This window comes from Abrus precatorius, unplaced genomic scaffold, assembly GCF_003935025.1.
Source record: "Abrus precatorius isolate BTA unplaced genomic scaffold, Abrus_2018 Scaffold2, whole genome shotgun sequence".
NCBI classification, from domain to species: Eukaryota; Viridiplantae; Streptophyta; class Magnoliopsida; order Fabales; family Fabaceae; genus Abrus; species Abrus precatorius.
The window spans coordinates 5,785,396-5,807,986 of record NW_020874362.1 but is presented as its reverse complement, the minus strand read 5'-3'; the positions used below and the strand labels follow the sequence as shown (position 1 = coordinate 5,807,986).

The following is a 22,591-nucleotide window of genomic DNA, read 5'->3' as shown; positions in this document are numbered from 1 at the left end:
AGAAGGAAGAAGAGGGTAAAGAATTGGTAAAAGCATCCACAAGTTTAGATGAAGAAGAAAGTGTCAATAAATAGACTAGTTTAGACTTGATGTTTTCACAAATAACATGATAATTTATTTTAATATGCTTCGTGGGTGCACGGAATGAAGAGATTATGAACCAAGTATATGGTTGAATTGCTATCATAGAAAATTGAAGTAGGTTGAGAGGGGGATATGAAAGTCTTGCAACAAGTACTGTAACCATTGAGGTTCACAAGTATGGCTAACAAGGACCCTATATTCAGCCTCAAAGGAGAACTTAGAGATAGTGCTCTACTTCTTAGATTTCTAAGATATAAGCGAGGATTCAATTAGCACACATTAGCCAATGATGGACTTTCTTGAATCCAAACAACATGCCTAATTTGAGTCTACAAAACCAAAAAATTTAAGAGCAGAATTGCTAGAAAAAACAAATAACTTTTTTTTAATGGAAACCTGAGGTATTTAAGAACATGAGTAATAACCTGAAAATAGGATTCCATAAGCTAAGACATGTCCTCACTAGGTTGTTGGACAAAATAAGAATATAAGGTCTTGGAGTAGTTAAATACAAGAGTTGACCAACTAATCTTTTGTAAGCAAGTGCATCAAAACAAAGCTTGTCGTTTGCGGAAGTTAGTTTGATTGCATGGTTGAAAAGAGTATCAATTGGCTTAGAGCCAAGGTGATAGGTTTCTTCCAACAATTTCAAGGTGTATTTGTTTTTTTATTAAGCATGATCCCAGACATGGAATGAGTAATTTCAAGCCCTAAAAAGCTCTTAAAGGGCCAAGATCTTTTATTTTGAACTAGTCACTTAAAAAAGACTTAACATGTTAGATCTAATCAGATTTGTCTTCGACTAAAATAATATAATCAATTTAAATTAATAAGGTAGTAAAAGAAGTAGAAGTTTCTTGGACAAAAAGTGAGTGATCTATAGATGATTGAATAAAATTAAGTGAAACCAGGACAACTAACAACTTTGATCACCACTTTGGATTTACTTGCTTTAAGTTATATAACGACTTATACATTTTGCTAATCTTGGAGGGGTCATCACAGTATAGGCCTGGTGGAAGAGACATGTACACTTTACATAGAGATCCTTACAAAAAAAAAGACATTATCGATATCTAATTGATGTAGGAATCAACCCTTTTTGATAGCCAGAGTTCTTCTAACTCTTACTATAGTCAACTTAGCCACGGAAGAATAAGTGTCAAAGTATCAATATCCTCTAATTAAGTATAACCTTTAGTGACTAACTTCACTTTATATCTTTTTATGCTATCATTTGCATGTCTCTTGGTCTTGTAAACCCATTTTCAATGCATAGTTTATGTTAAAATGATAAAGAAAATAATGACATGAAAGGTGGCTTTAGAGAGCATTTTGAGGCAATTGGCAATGTCATGTATTATTGAAGGATATAAAATAATAGAAAGAGGCATGTGTATGAATTGCTACTTTTAAACACATTGAATTAATTGTCACTTCATTTGTGAGAAAGTAAATGGTAGATCTATTCACTTAGTACCAATTAGATCAACACATCAATGTATAGATTTTCTTACTAAACTAATTGCTATAAAAGCACTCTAGATTTTAATTTTCAAGCTTAGTATCATTATATTTTTGTTCCAACTTAAGGGGAAGTTTTATAAAATTAAAAATTAGTTAATTTAGTTAATATTTATTTTTCATTATCAATAAATGTTAGAAACTATTTAGTTTGTTAGTTAACTAACTTGTTAAACTTGTTCTACGTGTATATGTATTGAAGATTTATCTCAAAGGTAAGAAAGAGATTTTGACTAGATCGGTGGTTCGCCCGAATCATTTCGGGGCGAGATCAAATTTACGGAAGTTGTGTCGTATATGGAAGAACGGTCTTGTGGTAGAACGATGCCGCTTAATGATTTAAATAATGTTTTTTAAAATGTAATTACTAAAATAAGATTAAAAATAAACTTATTTTTTGTTTGAAGTAAATTTTTATAATCTAAACAGATATTTTATATTTAAATTAAATAAAATTATTTTTTTATTTTTTATTTAATTATTTTATTTAAAAAATATATGTATTATTAATTTTATATAAAACAGAGACAAAATTGTAAAAAATTAACACGTCGTTAAATTCATCTCAATTTAAAATGAAACTATAGAATCTAAGTGTATACATCTGAATTTTTTTTCTTCATTTGAGACGAAAGTATTGTTACCCTCCGGACAACGTAGTGCCGCGTCTAAGCCTTTTTAAATTTGAAATTCCACCCTTCTTCTTTAGAAACTCAAAAGTTTGTTCCATAAAAGATATGGACAGGAAATCAAATCACACATTCGTATATTTTTCTGCCCCATCAGAAGAATAAAAAAGTGAAAAAAGCTCAGAAACTGACAAAAAAACTTACGAACATAGATCTAGGTAAGTCTCTTTCATACGTGTTAGAATCATAAAATTTAAGACCCTTATAAACTTAGTAATTTTCATAATTGTATAGTAAAAATAATTACTTCTATCATAAAATGTCCAGTAATTTTTCAGTGGATTGTTATATGCACATACACTTGATAGAATCAATTGACATTAGGAATAAAAGTCGGTAAAATGACAAATTAATAATATTTTTTAATTAAAAATACATTTTATTAATTCAATTGTTAAATTAAAAATTAATTCTTATTATTTTGTTTTTAACGAACATTATACCATTTAAAATATAAATAAATATTTATTATTTGATTACATTTCTATTAATGTCGAAAGCATTTAAAATTCAATATACATAACAATCGCGTTACGTAATTTAATTATTAAGTGGATAAATATTTGTGGGGGGGGGGGGGAGCAATAAAAAAATAACTTTATGAAGTTTGAAATTTTCAATCAGATATATCTGGTCAATCAAAAACTAATTATCATCAAATTCAAGAGGGATCAAAATTTTAACCAGGTGAACAACTTAATATGGAATATAATATACCATTTACCACAATCCCCACATAACTAATTTTATTACACATTCGAAAATCGAGAACATACAGCAACAACGTTTTACCACTTGATTGCAAGAAAAATAAACAAAAAGCAACAACGACTACACGATAATCCCTTCAGAAGCCAAAGATGCAAAGTTCTTAACTGCTCATGCTTTTCTAGTCAATAATATGGTAACATTGATGAACTCAGTTTTTTCCTTGGACATACGATCAGCCAAGATTTGTTGGTAGCGACTGAAAACCTCTTCAATGATAGCTTCACCAAAATGGCTAATTAGTAAAGGTTCAGCCACAGCCCTCATGCACTGTGCCACATTGTACCCACCATCACTAAGTGATTCAGACTTTTTAGATTCATATTCTTGAGCGTTCCAGCAGTCATCAAAAGCGTTCCAATTCACTTCAGACACCTCTAGACGATTCAGAGTGAATGATCCTTCTTTAAGAACCTCCGATTTCACTTCGGTTGGAGATGGAGTGTATTGAGGGATGTTAAATGTATCAATTTGCTCTTCCTTTATGATTCCCTGCAGCATATAGTAAAAATATTCATACATATCTTGCCAATTTGATCAAGTAAAAAGTTTATACATGTAGTACATTTCTTTTCTGTGTATTCTGTCATCAAACAGTAAAGAGGTTATAATATAATCTTCCAAATTTATTTATGTTTCAAAAATCAATGAGAGAAAAAATAAAGAATATTAAATATTAAATGAGATTTTCCTGGGGATAAATCGAAAGACACAATTCTGTGAGGTTACAAAAGGTTAAATCACTGACATTTAAAGGGTAAAAATAAAAAATTCTTCTAATCTATTTTATAAGCTATCTTTAATTAAATTGCACAATTCTTTTTATTTTGTTTAAGCTCAAAAATCACTAAATATCCTTAAGTAGAAATGAGTCAAGACTAATCGCTACTTGCAATTTATAATTGTCACTGACCTAAAAATTAAATTTATACAACAAAATTGAATACAAACTAAGGAGTAAATATAAAATAACAATTATTTTATAAAATTTGGAAATTGTTTTATCATAAAAATCACTAAAGTTTTTTACAAAAATTATTTATAAAATATATAAAAAAATTTAATATTTAATGTTAAATAATAATATATATCTGACTTTATCAGATCAAATTAATGGCTAATAGTTGGTCAGGATTTTAAAAAATGACGAATGAGTATTATTATTTTTATATAAAATTAAGGACAGTATTATACATATATTTCATGTTATTATTTAATTAAATTTAAAATTTTATCTTATAAAAGAGTATCCATCATTAATATCGATTTCTATTATACTAATTATTAAGATAAAATTATAATTTTCATAAGCGAAGTAGCAGTGAAAAATAAAATAAAATATTACAGCTAAATGTTGTACTTTAGTTTATGGTTTCTGCTCCTGAAACGTAAGCAACCTGAAAAGCAGTGGTCCACCATGCACGTACCCTTGTTTCAGATATTTTCTTTCTAATAAATTTGCGAATATTATTGCCGACATTGGCCAGTTGCTATGAGAATTTCAAGATGTTATTCCTCAATCATCGGGTGTTTTGTTGGGTAGGCTATCATTGCACGAACAAATTAACAAGTAGTGAGGTGATGAAACCATTGTGATGCTTTCCCTCCATCAATGAGCCCGTACTTGTTAATTTCCTTTTCTGGGATCATTCTTTTGTGTTTTTTCTTTCTAATTCACTCAAAAAAAAGATAAAATGAAAAGCAGTGATCCCCCATGTTTCCTACTTTATTTCTCCTAATATTTTGTTTATTATAGTCAAACAGGATTAGTTTATTAACGTATATTCAAGAATACAAAATAAAAATTTATATATAATAAACTTTTTCAAAAAAATTCAATACATTAAAGTATATTACGTGTTCTTGATATCTCTTTTAAAAAAAATGTAATTAATTAAGTTCAAAATTGCGTGATGGTTGAGTTATTTTTTCATGTTCTGGGAATTTGGATCCATATAGAACTATAAGTCTATAACACAAATTATTTGGGATGTCTACCTCGAAGACCATATCATTAAGAGCAGTAGCCATAAGCTCCCAAATGTAGCAACCATCCTTACTGCATGGATCATCGCTTCTTCTTCCCAAAAATGTGAGAACCATGCTACCACCTTCAACTAGCTCCTCTGCACGGCACTTGAGAAAAAGAGAGAAATCTCTTTGAAATTGTTCGTAGTATGCTTTTAGAACATTTGGAGGGCTTGTTCTGCCGATGTAAATGTTCCCCCTGTTGTTCTCTACACCCTCCGGAACCTATTGATCACAATAAACAACATTTATTTATTTTCATTAATCTATATGTCCATATTAATAAAGCATAATATCGTCTGATACAAAATTACTGCTGACCCTGTTTTACAAAATGATGTCGCCACTTTTTAAGTATATAAATGGAAAAAAAAAAGTTATTTGAAGAGAAACGAAAAATGTTTCATACATATTTTTAAATTTTTTATTAATATAATGGAAATGATTTTTTTGTTTTATGATTGAGAAACAACTTTAGTTGTCTATTTAGTTTTTGGTGTATTCTTAAATATAAATATATATATATGATTAATTTTTAATTGTTGAAATAATGAAATTTGAATATATTTACCTTAGATAGCCACTGGAGGCTGTAAGAGGAATGCACAAAATGCAGACTTCTATTAGGAAAAGCCCTGCCATAGAAAGAAGCAGGAACTCCAGAGAAGTAGCATGGACCAATGGCAGTTTCCATTTCACGACATAGTTTATCTTTGAAGCTGTCAAGGGACTTGAAGATGTTATTGAAGTCATTCCCGGGAAGATCATTAAGAAAGACTTTGTATTCGGGAGATTTTTGGTTAAGTTGACGGCAAAGCTTCTCCACAGTCTTTATTATTTCAGACACAACAAACAGGGTGTTGGGTCCTGAAGAACAACCCAAGTCTGCAATTCCTAAGCTTCTTGGAAGTGTGTTGTAGTAGAGGCTGGTTATTGCTTCCTCTCTAATGGGCTTTGCCAAAAGAAGCACCTTTTGCTGTATAACCAATGACCCATAAATAGAATCATTATGCACTGATTTTAGTTCATTTCCACGTGGCATTATCGTGTCAACTTTTAACTAAGTTTTATCACTTAATGAATTAGGTAATGAAATATCTGTTAACTTTTAGTAAATTTTAATTAATATTTTAAAAAGGAAAAAAAAAGTAGCGAGGTAGACGGCACTGGTCAAAGTTGTAATTATACCTGAACTAAGGAGTTGTTGGCATAGCTTGCTTCTCCAATGCCACCATTCATATGCAACACCTGTGCTACTTCCATTCTTGTTTCTTTCTATCTCCCTCACTCTCTCACTCTCTCACTCTTTTGCTTCTGTCTTTCTATGCTTTTGATCCACGTTCATACCACAACCCATATATATAGCTGAGAATTTTTGTTGCTACAAGAAAAATAAATCGTTTTCTTTAGTTTTAACTAAAATAATATTTTTCGTGGCTACAGCCATTGCAAATGAACTATCACGTGAAATGGGTGGATCCCAAACTGGGTCCCCTTCGCAACGTACTCTTCTGGTCAATAATTGACTAAATCAATAATACTGCCTGGGGATGACAACTTTAATCTCGTATTTGCAAATGATATATACTAAAATATGAAATCTTAAGAAAAAATTATAAGAATATGAAATCTTAAAAGTTGTTATTATAATGATGATTTTTTAAATTAATTAAATTTATAAAAAAATTACTAATAATTTATATTTGTTTAATTTTTTAAAAATTTCATATTTGAGTATATAATATTTTCAAATCATGAAAGTTTAGTAATGCCAAAAGTATGTTTGGATGAGTTCATTTCATATTTTGAAAGATAAATAATTAATTTTATGGAAATAGTATTTTAGGAAAATTAAGATAGCAAAAGAAACACTTGTATTTAGAGTAATTCTTTCTATATTTTAGTTTTAATAACTTTTTTTAAAATCTAAACTTAATTTTTAATATATAGGTTTTTTAACTTTTTATTTAACGTATAGGTTTAATCTATTTATTTAATTTAAGTTAAATTTTAAAGGTTTGGTCTACAAGCTTATTTAAAAATCCACTTTACATTAAGATATTCTAAATAGAGTGAAAATAAATTTTGAAAATTGATCAAATAAGAAAGAATCTCAGATCTTATAGCTCGCCGGTATGAATAACCTAAAAATAATTTTTTTAATCACTTTAATCCTTACTTAGCTTTAATTAAATAAGCTTTTAGGATATATTTACGAGGTTGATTTTAGAACAAATAGGAGAAGATAATTTATATTTTTAAATAACATTTTATAATTTTTAAAATTGAAGTTATGAAAAAATAAATTAATATAAACTTAATAATTTTTTATTTGATTTTACAAATATTATATAACTTTTAAATTTAAAAAAAAATTATTTATTCCTTCAAACTTTTGATTCTTAACATTGATTAATAAAAATCAAAGTTAATTTAGTAGTTGATTGATGACAGCAATTACAAAGATAGTGGTAATAGCCATGATAGTAATTATTATGCGGATTTTAAAAGATATAGAAATTGAGTGTGTTTACTAATAAAATTTAAACTCAATAATGCCATGTGTTCAGCACATGACAGATTTTAATCTTAATTAATATATAATTTTTAATTTTTAAAAAAAATAGATAATTAAATAAAGTTTTTATCCTATACAAATTTTAGTGAAGTTCAAACATTTAAAGCTTTCTACAATCTTAACCTATGTTACAGTGAACAAGTTTACACAAGTATATTTAATATTTATTACTTTGAAAAAATGATATTTTTTCTCGCACGACATTCATTTCTAAACATCCGTTTCGTTTTCTATATCTTGAAAACAAAACATAAAAATAATAAACTAATAAATGATGTAATATCATATAAAATATAAAAATAGTAAAAACATATATTAATACTATTAAAATATTCATCAATCAAAGTTTGTCAATGAAATTATTGAGGGTCATGAATGAGCTGTTTTTCGCGGTGGACCATTTGGTCAGGACTCACTGGAAGAAGTCAGTTATTTGGAAGACGCCCTCACTCTTCAACTTGTTTCGTTAGGCATTTGCAAAATAATAGTGACTATAATAATACATATATTTATATATAAATTGTGAAAATAATTCTTTATATTTTTTCTGTTTTCCCGTTAATTTGACATGTGTAAGTAATATCTATTATATCTTTTAATTCTATATATAATTAATACTTGCTAATTTGACATGCATTGCAATGTTGTACCTGAAGCCTGACACTTTTTAGGGTTAAAATTATTAACTTGATTTATATTAAAACTAAATTAATTTTTAATGTTGCAATTTTAGATTATTTTTTTTAGTTTAACATATTTGTTTAATTGTAAAGTTTAAATGAATTGAGAAATTATTAGAGTCAAGACATATCTTACCACTCAAAGAGTGCTTATAAATTTAATAATATGCCAACAAAATTTCTACATCAAATATTAAAATTTGAACTCGGTGTTCTTAAAAATATAAATTCAATCTTTATTAACTAAATCCACTTTCATTAACCTCTATTTTAATTTAGAAAAGTACTTAATCTTTTAAATGTTACAGCATAATGTTTTAACCAAGACAGTAATATTAACGTTCAACTTGTAAATTATCAAATAAGATTTGAAACACATTTTAGATTCACTTCACTTTATCTTGTGTATTGGATAGGACATCATTCGGTGTCAATAAAAAAAAAGAATCTAAATAACCCTTTAGCATCAATAGGATGAGAACTCTCTCAGTCAGATTAAAAAATAATTAAACTAATTAAGAAAAATAATCAGATAATTATTTACTTAATTAGAGAACCAAAATCAAGGCCAATTTATAAAGTCTATTAGCCCATAATAGTGCTTATAAAATGAAAATAAGAGATATAGTTAAAGGGTTGACTTTCAAATATTTAATAGCATTTATTACCTAAACCGACACCTGACTTTATCATCAGAGTACATTTTGCAGGTACACTCCCTCTACGTCAAATAGAGAAAAACCAGTAGTACTGGTAAGGACGTCATCTTATCTCACAGTAGAGGAGTATCAAGAAGATCAGTATATCCGTAGCAGGAATATTTTGGCGCCACCGTGGGGAACAATTTGCCTCAATTTTCACGAGTCATCATGGTACTTACTATGAGCCAGCCGGAAGGACAAAAACAGCAAGGAGGAGCCTCTCATCAGGAGGACGTCACACCTAATCCCTGAAGTTCTAGCCAAGGGGGAGGATATGAAAGCATTTTTTCAGTGGTAAGACAACTTAAGATTGAAATGATGGAGATGCAAAGGATGAGAGAGAATGATGCTCCTGAGTTGTCGACCTTAAGGAAAGAGAATGCTAACTTGAGGGAAGAAATCATAACTTGCATACCCTCTCAAACTAACTTGCCTATTCAAGAGCAGGGAGAATCCTCGGCTCTACAGGAAAGGCCAAACACATATCAGTAAACTAAGACCCCTGTTAAACAAGATGGTACTTCAAACCAAAGCCTTTTCGTTCAGCCTATTCTGGAAGCTAAATTACCTGAGAACTGGAGAGGCTTAACACTGGAGAAGTATGATGGGACATCCAATCCTAAGGAACATTTGGATATCTTTACAACTCAAGTTGGCCTGTATACAGAGAATGACGCTCTATTATGTAGAATATTTCCCACTTCACTTTGAGGTCCAGCCCTTAACTAGTTTACCAAGCTACCCCTTCATCCATTGATTCGTTTGCAACGCTTACCAAACACTTCAGTCTACAATGCGTCACAAGTCGTCCCCATCCTTTGACGTCTTTGGCGTTAGTTAACATCCAGCAGGAAAAGAAAGAGACACTTAGAACATTCATGGAGCGTTTCAGCAAAGTGGTCCTCTCAATCCACAATTTGGAGCTGGCAGTTGCAATACACCACCTCACAACAGCCGTGAGACCGAGACCTTTTGTCAACAGCATATGTAAAACACTACCTGTTGATATGAACGAATTAGGAAGTCGGACTGCGACGTATATGCAGATGGAAGAATTAACCGAATACCAAAGTCAAGTTCGGATGGAGTAGGGATTCAACCAAAGAGAGGGTGACAGGAGAGAATCTTTTAAAACTAGGATAGAAAACAAGGACCGAAGAGGAGAGGTCGAGCGACCACCAAGAGGACCGAAGTATTCCACTTATACTACTTTAAATACTAACCAGTCTAGAGTACTCGAGCAGGCATTGGCAACCAAGTGCAAATACTCTCCCTCAAGCAGACAAGTCAAAATCATGTCGATAAGAGGACATATCATCGAAGAATGCAGTCCTTAAGGACCTCATTGAAGACATGATTAAAGCCGAACACTTAAAAGAGTTTGTACAAACAAACCCTTCTGGTCTTGCTAATAGGAGCAGGGACCATCACCCCGAGCTATCAAAAAGATACAATGATAAAAGAATGACATGACAACGTAGCAGGTCAAGAGAACTCCCTGTTAGGCATCGCGATGAACATGAGAAGTACCATCGCTGAGTTATTAACACTATTGTAGGTGGATTTACTGGTGGAGGATCTATCAATTCGACTAGGAAAAGACATTTGAGACATGTCCGCTTGGTCAATCACATATCGTTGGAAAGTGGAATCCGAATCTCTCTTTTTACATTTACTGACAAAGATTTCCAAGGAGTTAATCTAGTTCAGGACGACCCCATGGTCATAAGTGTTGACATTCTTAATTGTACAGTCCATAAGACTCTAATTGATCAACGGAGCTCGGCCAACATCCTGTATTAGAATACTTTCAAGCAACTTGGGATGCTAGAAGAAGAATTGAAGGAGTATCACAAACCACTTGTAGGTTTCTCTAGGGAACGAGTGGAGACCCATGGCTGTATCGATCTATACACCTTATTCGATTCAGAACACGAAGGAAAATGTATCAAGGTAACTTACCTAGTGGTACATACTTCATATAATATACTACTCGGCAGGCAATCCCTTAATAAATTGAAGACCATAGTGTCCACTACTCACTTGGCTATGAAATTTCCATCAGAGAAAAGCCGAATCATTACCATTCATGCGGACTAAAAGACGACCAGAGAATGCTACTTTGCAAGTTTACGTGTAAAACCCTTCCATTGGCATAGACGAGATGTTAATATCGGATCCTCTCGGTCAGGGGAAGAGTTGGATATAGAGCTTGATCGAAAAGTAGATGAGGGGCTTCGAGGTGAACCCAATGAAGACAAGAAGCTTTTTCAACTAGGCAAAAATTTTGAACAGGTCACTTACTTTGGAACCGGTTTGTCTATGGACGAGCAGCAAGTCCTTCAAAGTGTGTTAACACGAAATGTTGATTTGTTTGCTTGGTCGGCCTCAGATATGCCAGGAATAAATCCTAATTTCTTGTGTCATCATCTGTTTGTTTACAAAGGAGCAAAACCAATAGAACAGAAAAAGAGAAAGATAGGGGGTGATAGGGCATGAGCGGTCCAGGAAGAAACATGCAAATTGTTGCAAGTTGGCTTTATCCGAGAGGTAAGATACTCTACCTGGTTGGACAATGTCGTGATGGTAAGAAAGGTCAATAGGAAGTAGAGGATGTGCATTAATTTTACAGATCTAAATAAAGGATGTCCTAAGGATGCTTATTCTCTTCCCGACATCGACAATCTAGTCGATGGTGTTGCTGGTCACAAGATACTCAGTTTTTTAGACGCATACTCCGGATATAACCAGATTCAAAATTTTGGATGTATCCCCCAGATGAAGAGAAGATGGCATTTATCACATATTTAACAAATTTCTGCTATAAAGTAATGCTCTTTGGTCTTAAAAACGCAGGGACAACATATCAAAGACTGATGAACAAAATCCTTGAAAAATAAATAGGGAAGTGCATGGAAGTTTACGTCAACGATATGGTAGTCAAATCCTAGACCAAAAGTATACCCCTCGGCTTAGAGCAAAAAACGTAAGATGAAGCCTAGACTACCACATATTTATAGAACATAAGCTTTCAGGCAGATGAAACGTCGCACCCTGTTCTAATCGTTAGATCTTTTCCAGATGAATGGATATGATCAACCAACCTTTCGTTTCAAGAGCACGAACCACGAGAAAAACCCTAAAAAGATGAAACCCTAATTTCCCAAAACCCTTAGTTCTAAAAAAAATTCACCAAAAATTAAGTCGAACATATATTCGGCCTCAACACTAGAAGAAGGATCCTAAGTACCTACTCGAATAAATACTCAAAACTGAAGACGGTAGTAGCAGCTTCCACATCATTACCTACATGTAGAAAATTGCACCACCAACAAAAGAACTGATGATGGGACTTAATAAACCCTTCAGTCATACCTCCTCGGGCTTAGAGGCTAGTGTACTGGATAGGACACCATTCGTCTTAATAATAAAAAAAAAAGAATCTAAATATCCCTTCGGCATCAACAGGACGAGTACCATCTCGATCAGATTAAAGAATAATTAAACCAAATAAGGTAAATAATCAGATCATTATTTACTTAATTGGAAGGCTAAAATCATGGCTAATTCACTAAGCCCATTAGCTCATAATATTACCTATAAAAAGAAGGTAAGAGGTACAGGTAAAGAGTTAATTTTTAAATATTTAATAGTATTTATTACCTAAACCGACACTTGACTTTATCATCAGAATACTTTTTGCAGGTATACTTCCTCTACGTCAGACAAAGAAAAACCAGCAGTACTAACAAAGATATCACCTTATCCCACAGCAGAAAAGTATCAAGAAGATCAGTATATCTGTAAGAGAATATTTGACTATCACAAATTTGTTGGATGAATAATATTTTGAATTTGAATGTATTGAAGTATAATAGATGTTAATTTTTTTTTACGCCTAATGAACTTGACTAAAACTAATGTTTCAGAAAATTGTAAAATGGGTTAGTTTGTATATGTCAGTGACCTACTTAAGGTTATATTTGATTTTATCTTTTAGAGGTTTAAATACTTTGACTTTTTAACCGTGATTTGTATCAATCCATTACTTATACTGAACTTGGTAATTTGCATTAACAGCTCGAATTTTGGTCTGGTCAATATCTATAATAAATTTGATAACAATAATAAATATGCTTATTTATAGTGGGTTTTACTACTTATTATGAACTAGGTAGCATTTTGTCAATATTATTAACGAGTTAACTTTTAGAAAACAGCATCTTAATATTATAAAATGAAAGACTAGCTTAATCGGAAAAATAGTTGAAAAATGTAATTTATTTTTTAAAAAAAATACAGATTATATATATATAAAAGATAAAACTAAAAATATATAAAAAAAATTATCAAAGAATAACTGGCACGGGTTATTTCATCCTAACCTGTCGTATATAATTTTCATCAATTTAATTTGAAATCATAAACAAATATATAAAGAAAAATCGACAATTAATCCGTGCATGTGTTACGGGAAGCATGCTGAGCACATGTTATTTACGTCATGCCCCAACGTAACCCTTTGACAACTTGCATTCTACGACAAAATGAGTTTGTTTAATTTTGGCCATTTTTGTTGGGTCGATTTTACGAGGCTTCGGTGTAAATTATGACACCCATTTTCACCGGGAAAAAATAGTTAGAGTATTTTTACACAAAAAATTATTATAATATATTTTTTTATCATATCATTTATTTAATTAATTTTTTATTTTTTTCAAAAAATTGGATACATTTAGTATACGATTAACATTTCTCAGCAAGATATCTCTGACACGGCACAAGCTTCAATCAGCAATAGGATAAAACGAGGTTGTTTACTTTGGCGCCAGTTGAATTTTGGTGTCTAATAATACGTGGGCGTATTTATTTTAAGGCAAACGTTTATATCAACACTTGTGATATTTGCACTCTACGACAACGAGTTTTGGGGAAGCTTCTTTGTCGACGAAAGATATAATATTTGGGGGGAAAATTAAGATGCTGTTTAGTTTTTCTTAAATAATATTTTATTTTTTAATGATTTGTATAGAAATAGTGAAAAGTTCCTTTTAATATTTTTATATAAATATTTACAATCAGAAAAGAAAATGAAGTAATAATTTTATAATTAAAAATGAAAACAAAAATATCTTTTAAACTGAAACAGAAGCAAAATTGTTGAAAGAGATGAAAAGGAAACAAAAACAGTTATGACAGATCGTTATTCATTAAACAGTGGTTCGTATGATACTTCGCCAATTAGCATATTTATTCTAAACTGTTCCACTTTAAAATGGATGGTAGCCAATAGCCATATATTAATTGAGCAAGATATATAATCAAATCACGAGTTATCTCGGATCCGCGTCACACACTTTACCACTTTTTTATATACAACAAGTCAACCTTGACACTTATTTAAATAATACTAACTTTCTTGTCATTTAAATTAATCTCTGTCGATTGTTACAAATTATTTTGTTCCTATAATTTTAATTAAAATGTATTTTTTATGTCATTATTTATTATTAAAATATCATCATATATAGTTTGAACTAGTTTATCAACTTTAAAAAATAAAAGTGACAACATATTATTAATATGCATACAAATGATAGAATCTTTGTTTATGAATTAATTGCTTCTTCACTCAACAATAATATTAAGATATATAATTACTATTTCACGTTGTTACGTAACGGAGTACTCTTTTACAAATCAAGTAAAATAATAATTTCCATACATTATAAGGGATTGATATTCTACGATTGTTACATAAGAATGCAGAGCTCACGCTGCTGATATAGTAGAATGACATCATGCGTTGTTTTAATAGTTACGGATTTTAATTTTATTATAGTATGAGACCTTTTACTTTAATGCAAATATTAATTAAGAATTTTTGTACTTTTAAATTTATTAATTAATTAATAATTCTTCACTGCATGATAATATCTTCAGAAATTTCATATTTTAAATAAAAATATTTTCTTTTTATTCCTTAATCAACATTTACATGGCACTGGTTATCAATGAATTTAATTAAAATATATAAGTAGTGCTGAAGGAATTTTTACATTATTATATAATCATATAATTCAATAATATTAATTTATGCGAAATTTATTTTAAATAAGCTAATTAAAATAATGTAAATATATTTTGAATTATCATTTAACTATGAATTATTATATTAGTGAGAACAATTAATTTTTATAATAATTATTTAAATGTGACATTATTTATTTTAATTAATTAATAATATAAAATTTTTATACTAATAAAATATAAAAATTACACTCTAACTTTAGAATTCATATTTAAACTAACTTTTTATTTATTATAATACTAAACTCTATCAATTTAATATACTTCTCGCATTTCACTCGTCAAATTGAAAGTTCTAAATGAAGTTGTTAAAAAAACTTTCACATAAATAAAAAATTAATCTAGTTTTCTTATATTAACTCAATTTCTGATCTATTATTGAAAATATAATTCAATATTAATTGTTAAATGACATACATACATATATATATATATATATATATATATATATATATTCATTTCTCATATTGTCACTCGATTTCAACAATTCTAACAATATAATATTATTTTGAATTTTTTATTTGAATCCAAAAAAATTAAAACTATAGATGAGGATAAATACAAAAAAATTATGTTAATTTTGAAAAAAAAAATATAGATTCTGATGTTAAATGCCTTGATTTATTTTCAGATTTAAAAATATCGAGAGAAATGTTAGTAAAATATTAATAGTCTAATAGTAGTATTAAACTGTATCAAAAGATTCTATTATTGTCTAAATATTTTTATTTCTTATAAAATATTATTGACAATATCTATAAAAGTTGCTACTGTTGAAAGATTTTTTAAAGGTTTGATAATATAAATATTATCTTAGATATATTATTACAAATATATTAAATGGTTAGCTATACCTTTTCAGAGTGGAATATTGGAATTATTTGATCGTAAAACTTTGATAAATGATTTTGCAGATAAAAAAGGTAGGAAATTAATATATGAAAATGAATCATTTATATTATACCAAATTTCTTCCATCAATAATTTTGTCTAAAGTTAAAAAAAATATTAAACACGGCCTTGTTGCATGAAGGAAAATAATCATTGACATCAAAGATAACATTATTGAGACGGAAGCTTTTCCTTTTAAAGGAATAATTCAAAATACAGAAACTAGCCTCTAGTATTATTTTTCTGACACATTTTGAACCATAATTTATTGTTTGAGATTCAAATTAAAATAATAATTATTTACCCCATTATTCATTGCATCAAATATTCTTGAATTGAGCAAATTAGACACTTCGGAAAGTACCTTTTTTTTCTCATATAGTTAATATATTATAAATTTTATTTTGATTTGGATCGACACTTCGATTATCATGAACATCACTATATCCAAGTCTTTGTATTAAGAGAGTAATGTGAAATACATCATAAAGTTTTTGTTAGATATAACACGAAAACAATGATTAAATATTAATTAAGTGAACAAAACGGCTTCTTCGGTGGAGTAGGGTCATGCCACGCAATATAATTGATCTTGTGACAATTATTATTATCCCCTTACCACTTATATGAACAGAAAAATGTTTCATTAAATTTTTATAGAAATTAATATGACTAAGAGCTTTTACTACCATGTCAAAAGTTTAAAGTGTTGCCAATGGAATGTACTTTCAATATATAACACGTGCTTTCCTGTTTATTTAACAGGGCATTGGCCCCCGACTTGAATTTGATCCACAAAACATGCCTCCTATCAGCGTTTATTTTTTCATTCTCTAATGAAAAAAAAAATTTAATTTGATGTATTACTCATTCACTAATATAATAATATAAATAATATGTTATCTTATTAATAAATTTTAATTAAGTTTATAATTTATTAATTAATTCTTAAAAATATATAAAAATCATGTGAATTTTACTCTTAATTTAATTATTTATATTTATACTTTTGTAACTTTTAATAATTTTACATACATGTACTAGAAAGAATGTGTTAGAAAATATATTTCTATCACTTATTTTATATTATTTTTTTAATGTGTCTTAAAATATAGGTTGAAAAATATTAAATATATTATATTAAATGGTTAAATTACTATAAAAAAAGTATACATTAAATAAAGATTATGATTCTGATATAGTAAATGTTGTTATCGTCATAATTTTATTTTATTTTTTTTAACTTCTTAATACGTAGTTCATGTTGAAAAAATGGTTTTCTTATTCATAGTGTGGACTCTCTACAAGACGACCACTACCGAGTCCCCAAAACCAGCATAAATGGTAAGCGTGCCATGTAATTAAGCAAATTAAACCCTAATTTAGGCTCTTACTTCTGCTGACAAAAGCCCAAATTCCAATACATGATTCAAGCCGTTGCATACACCATTAAATATTCAGGCTGTGTCTGAAAGGTATGCTTCTTAATTCATATCCACCAAGGGAACAATTTTCAAATCAATATATAAAAAAAATTAAAATCAATTCATCACAATTGTTTGACATAAAAAAAAAAGTGTGCAATCAAATAAGTACACTTCATTTGACCATACCTGTACGTTAACTCAGTTTTAATTTGATACGTGAGGTAACACTTGTTACATTCTATATCGATTTTAATGTGATAAGAACTGCTCGATATGGATTCTAGCTCAAAAAAAGTTTTACTTCGTGTTGTTCTCATCAATAAACTATTATGATTATTATTTTAATATCATAACACTATATAATACTTAATTAATAAAATAAAAAATTTAATGATTGAATTGCAAAAGAAATTAAATCTAAATCTTTATATAAAGTATTAAGTTGTACCAAAATAACATATTAAATATTAGGATGAAAGAATCAAATTATCTTAGTTGCATGACAATCGGGGATGACGTCACCACCTAAAGCCGTAGTGAATACTGAAGAGGGTTAAGAGAAATTATTAAATAAATAAAATAAAATAAAATGTGGGGCTTACCTTACCAAACCTTGTATTGTCCACTAGTGCTGACGTGGCAAAGCTTGAAAACAACGCTGAACAGAGAATAAAAGTACGGTGTGAGAAAAGGCAAAAAAGCGGTGAAAACGTGCAACAGTTAGCGACGTGGCCGGCATGTCACCTCAGTGTATCTTACACTGATATGCGTATTTGGTCCACAAAATTTGCTCATATCCTTTCTTTTTCTCCATTTGTTCAGTTATTAGTAATATTTTCGTTCTCAGTTTCCACGGAATATGTCTCCATAAACTTTTTATTTTATCAAAGAATTACTTTGAAGGAATTTGTTTTATGGATAATTATTTAAGTATAATATAATCTCTTCATCATCAAACACATTCCTGTTCGAAAATAATTTATTTAAAATAAATGGTTAAAAATTATCATTCATTTTTTTAGTTAATTTGCATCTTTTATTTTTAGTGATAATTATTTTAAATACAAAACTAACTATTGCAAAGAATTTCATATCTATTTTTTTGTAATTTGACAACAAAAAGTGATTATCTTATTTAATTTAAGTAAAATAAATTATTTTAAAATTATTTATTACTTAACTAATATAATATAAATTTTATTCTATGTAAATAATTATCACAATCATAAGAATGAACTCAACCTGGATTATTTCATTGATTTAAATAATTTAAAGTAGTTTTCAAAATATTTTAAATTAAAAATAATTTAAAAGACATTTAAAGAAAACGAAAGTGGATGGAACATTAATTTGAAGTAATGTCATTTTATGAATTTTTAAAAAATATATAAAAAAATGAATATTTTTGGGACATTAACCCAAAATAACCTTATATTATTATTATTACATTTTGTGAAATAGGCTGGATATTTAGGTCCAAACTAAACTTAAAGTGAAGTTTCAGTATAAATAAATAAAAATGTAGCTACAACTTTTTAAAAATTTATGAAAAATTAGTAGAAAAAAGCAAAATCTGTTGATGAATTAGGCATGACCACTTTTTATACCCATGCTTACTGACAGGAACTATATAAGTGCAGGGCAGGGCATGTCCAGGTCTTGTACACAATTATGCAAGTGAAACTGTTGCAGAAATTAAAATATTTTTAACGAGAAATGATTAATAAATATCTTAAAGAATATTCTGAATGGTAGGATAAATAACTTTAAAATTAATTAAGAGATATTTTGAAAAAGATAATTATCTTGGAAGTATAAAAAAGATAAACTTTGAGATTTCATTGATTAAGTTTTATAATTTTAGAGATTAGATTTTATCTTTTATTTTAGTTAGAATTTAATTACCAGTTGTATTTAGGAGATATTTTCAACAAGTTTAAGTATGTATAAAAAGAAGAGTGTAGGAGAGCAGGGAGTGAATATTTTCCTATTTTCTTGATGGCTGCTTCTTCTTCTTCGTTTTTTTTTTTTATTTTATATTTTCTGTTTTTGTTTTTGTTCCGTGCTTCTATGGAAATTATGTGAAACTAAGCTTTTTCCAATTACTAATTTTGAGCCTAAAATGATCTACTCTTTTACTAGTAGATACTTACATGCTTTTGAGTATATTAATGTTACATTCATAATTTTCTAATTATATTAATAACTAAAAATAAAATAATAAGTCTCACTACAAAATACTCAACTTATGTTTGTTGGTTATAAACTTGAGGAATATATAAGTTTTAAAGTTTGTTACACCAGTTCTAAGAATGAATATTGCGGTATTCTTTTCATTAGAAGTTTATTGTCAGGCTTATATATTTATATATATGTATTGTGTATTATTTCTTTTAAATTATTTTCTAATTGCTTGATCTATATAAATTTTATATATGTTGGTATATAAAATGTATGAACTATGTAATTATTGGATGAAAGTTGTGTATTTGCAATGTTGTTTGATTGTTTTATTTGATGTAATTAGTAGGGAGTTTGTGATCAATTATTAAGTGTTTTCAATATGTTCACGTAACGAATATAGCAAAGCCTTTTAGTGTAAAACCCTCAATTGCATTACCTTCATTTTGAAAAAAAAAATGAGTTTTGGTGTAGGATTTTTCGCTCAAGCGAGGCCAAGTCGTGTTAAACTAAGCATTCTAGAGCAATCTTACTCAAGCAAAATAGGATAATATCGTCCAACTGTCCTTTACTCAAGTGAGAAAAGATCTCACTCAGACAAGAAGTAACCTTGCTCAGGGGAGAAGGAGTCTCACTCAGGCGGTTTAAAACACATGATAACCATGATTCAGGAAGCGAAACACCGGAAAATTTCATTGCAGTGATCGATCATACACATCTTCAATTTCCCACATTCGATGGATCCAATTTCCGTGAGTGGCGAGCCAAAGCAGAACAGTTTTTTGAGTTGGAAAATACGCCTACAAATCAGCGCGGCAAGCTGTTGCAATTATCAATGGATGGAAGAGCCTTTTCTTGGCAACGCCATTATCTTCAGCAACCAGGTTCCAAGACTCGTTCTTGGCAACAGATACTAATTGATGTGGCTAACCGTTTCGATGACGATGTATGTGATGATCCTATCGCTGAGATTTCGCGACTCAAACAGGATGGAGGTTTGGGGGAATACTTAACACGATTTGATGATCTTCTTGCTCGTGTTTCTGTTTCAGAAGAGATGGCTATCAGCTTCTTCCTTGCAGGATTGCAACCTCACTTGGAAAAAGCAGTACGTCTCCATAAACCACAAACTCTTCGAGAAGCTGAGGTTGGCTAGATTGCGAGAGGATCTCTTGTGCGCAATGGAGAAGAAGCTGACAGTGGGAAAACAGGTTGCTTCAGATTCAAGAACTCGCGGTTACCGTTCTTGGTTACCACCAACAGTATCTCAAAGATCACAACTCATTACAAGCTTGAATCAACATTCAAGTCAGACAGTAAGTGATGCTGGAAGCAAATCTAATTCAACGGTTAGCACAATCACTTCTGCTAATAGGAAATTAGCAAGTGAGCGTATATCTAAGGGCTTGTGTAGATTTTGTGGTGCGAATTGGGAAAAAAACCACAGGCAACATTGTAAAGTCTGGGGCCAATTAAATGCGGTCTCGTAAGAAAAATGAGAAACTCTCTAGACCCATTTTTGCTTAGGTGAGAATGTTGCTCGCTTAGGCGAGAATACCTCTCACTCAAGCAAGAATTTCAGAAAACTAGGTAAAATCACTGTCCAATTTTCTCACCCAGGCGTGAGTTGAGCTCGCTCTAGCGATAGTTTGCTCACTCAAGTAAGAACGCGCGCAGAGTTGAAGGGGTATTTAAGGAATCCCAGCTTTGAAACTTTCATTTTCTCACCAAACATCTTTTTCCTCTCATTTTCTCTCTGTTCTCTCACTTTCTCTTCTCAGAGAAAACCTTTAGAAGCCCAAACCTCTCTCCAATCCGAGTGTGAACACCTATTCCTTTCAAATCCAAGTATCTAAAGCTTAGTTCTCCAACTTCACTCCTTATTTCTTGTTTTCTCTTTCTCAATAGTTTTATACTTTTTCATATTAAGGAGATCTGAGTCCTTCGAATGAAATTTTATTTCTGAAAGTTGTATCTCTCTCTTGGAACTCACAGGGAGTGTGATTTGAGAAATCTATTTTCAGGTAGGAGGAGCTTGTCCTAAGTTGCTATTATTACTCATCTGGATAATATAAACACTTGTAAACAAATCTTCTTTTAGTTGAGAATGGGTTGACGTATAGACAAACTTTAGGATAGAACATAAAGCATGTATGATGGGTATAAAAATTAATCTTGCTTGTGATGAATGTTTGAAATGTTGTGGTAAAATGTAACATGTTGAAAATGCTTTATATATGCTAGAAATCTATTATGCTGAGACTGGTTGATAAGTGTTGTAACTCCATACTAGTTGTGGAGAATAAGAAAATGTTGTAAACCGCTCGATTTTGCTGAGGAAAAAATAAAAAAAAAATATATTGCTGTTCTGCATTACGCTGATTTTATTATTTTAGAGTCGAGTTACATGTTTAGATAGTTAGACATGTAACAATAGAAAAAATTGTTGAGTTCTATTATATCTAGATCTAGATACTAAGATAGGTTGCTCCTAAATTGAAAAAATTTAAGTTCCTTCTGGATTACTTAAGCTTTAAAACCAGTTGGAACTAAACTATTACACTAGATCAACTGGGCATTGGTAAAATTACTATATTATTTTGCTTAAAGCTGCGAATGTACTAAGCTGTATAAATAATTATATTTATATTCTGCACTTTATAAATATGGCTGTTTGTTGAGTAAGCTTACCCTTGTATTTTGTTTATTATGCATATGTGTTGTGTGGTGGTATATCCACTTTCCATGTTGGAAGGTCTGACTGAAGAGTGATATGAGTCTGACACTTTTTTTGAGATATGTAGCTTTACTTCTTTTATTACTTTATAAATAAAGTAATTTTTGTTTAAAAAATTTATTTAAAAAGTAAATTAACTTAATATGAATAAGAAAAATGACTAAGCATAAAATTTTCATCATAATGCAAAAGCTATATTTTTGCCCTTAGTGA

The 22,591-nt window shown here is 29.7% G+C and overlaps 1 protein-coding gene across 1 annotated transcript; it reads right to left on the bottom strand.

Annotated features, from left to right (window-relative positions):
- Positions 1 to 3,159: 3,159 nt before the first annotated feature.
- Positions 3,160 to 6,417, bottom strand: LOC113859162 (salicylate carboxymethyltransferase-like). The gene is made up of 4 exons (XM_027491979.1): positions 6,282 to 6,417; positions 5,665 to 6,069; positions 5,064 to 5,318; positions 3,160 to 3,557 (listed from the first exon to the last, which is right to left on the bottom strand). Exons 1-4 carry the CDS (start codon positions 6,354 to 6,356, stop codon positions 3,177 to 3,179), a joined length of 1,116 nt encoding a protein of 371 aa, XP_027347780.1. The 5' UTR covers positions 6,357 to 6,417; the 3' UTR covers positions 3,160 to 3,176.
- Positions 6,418 to 22,591: the final 16,174 nt, after the last annotated feature.

Bases quoted from the DNA above. Each gene is read 5' to 3' on its own strand.
- LOC113859162 (XM_027491979.1), bottom strand. From the start codon at position 6,356: ATGGAAGTAGCACAGGTGTTGCATATGAATGGTGGCATTGGAGAAGCA. The intron at 6,070-6,281 runs GTATAATTACAA...TTGGTTATACAG, and splicing joins CCAACAACTCCTTAGTTCAG to CAAAAGGTGCTTCTTTTGGC. The intron at 3,558-5,063 runs GTAGACATCCCA...TATATGCTGCAG, and splicing joins TTAATGATATGGTCTTCGAG to GGAATCATAAAGGAAGAGCA.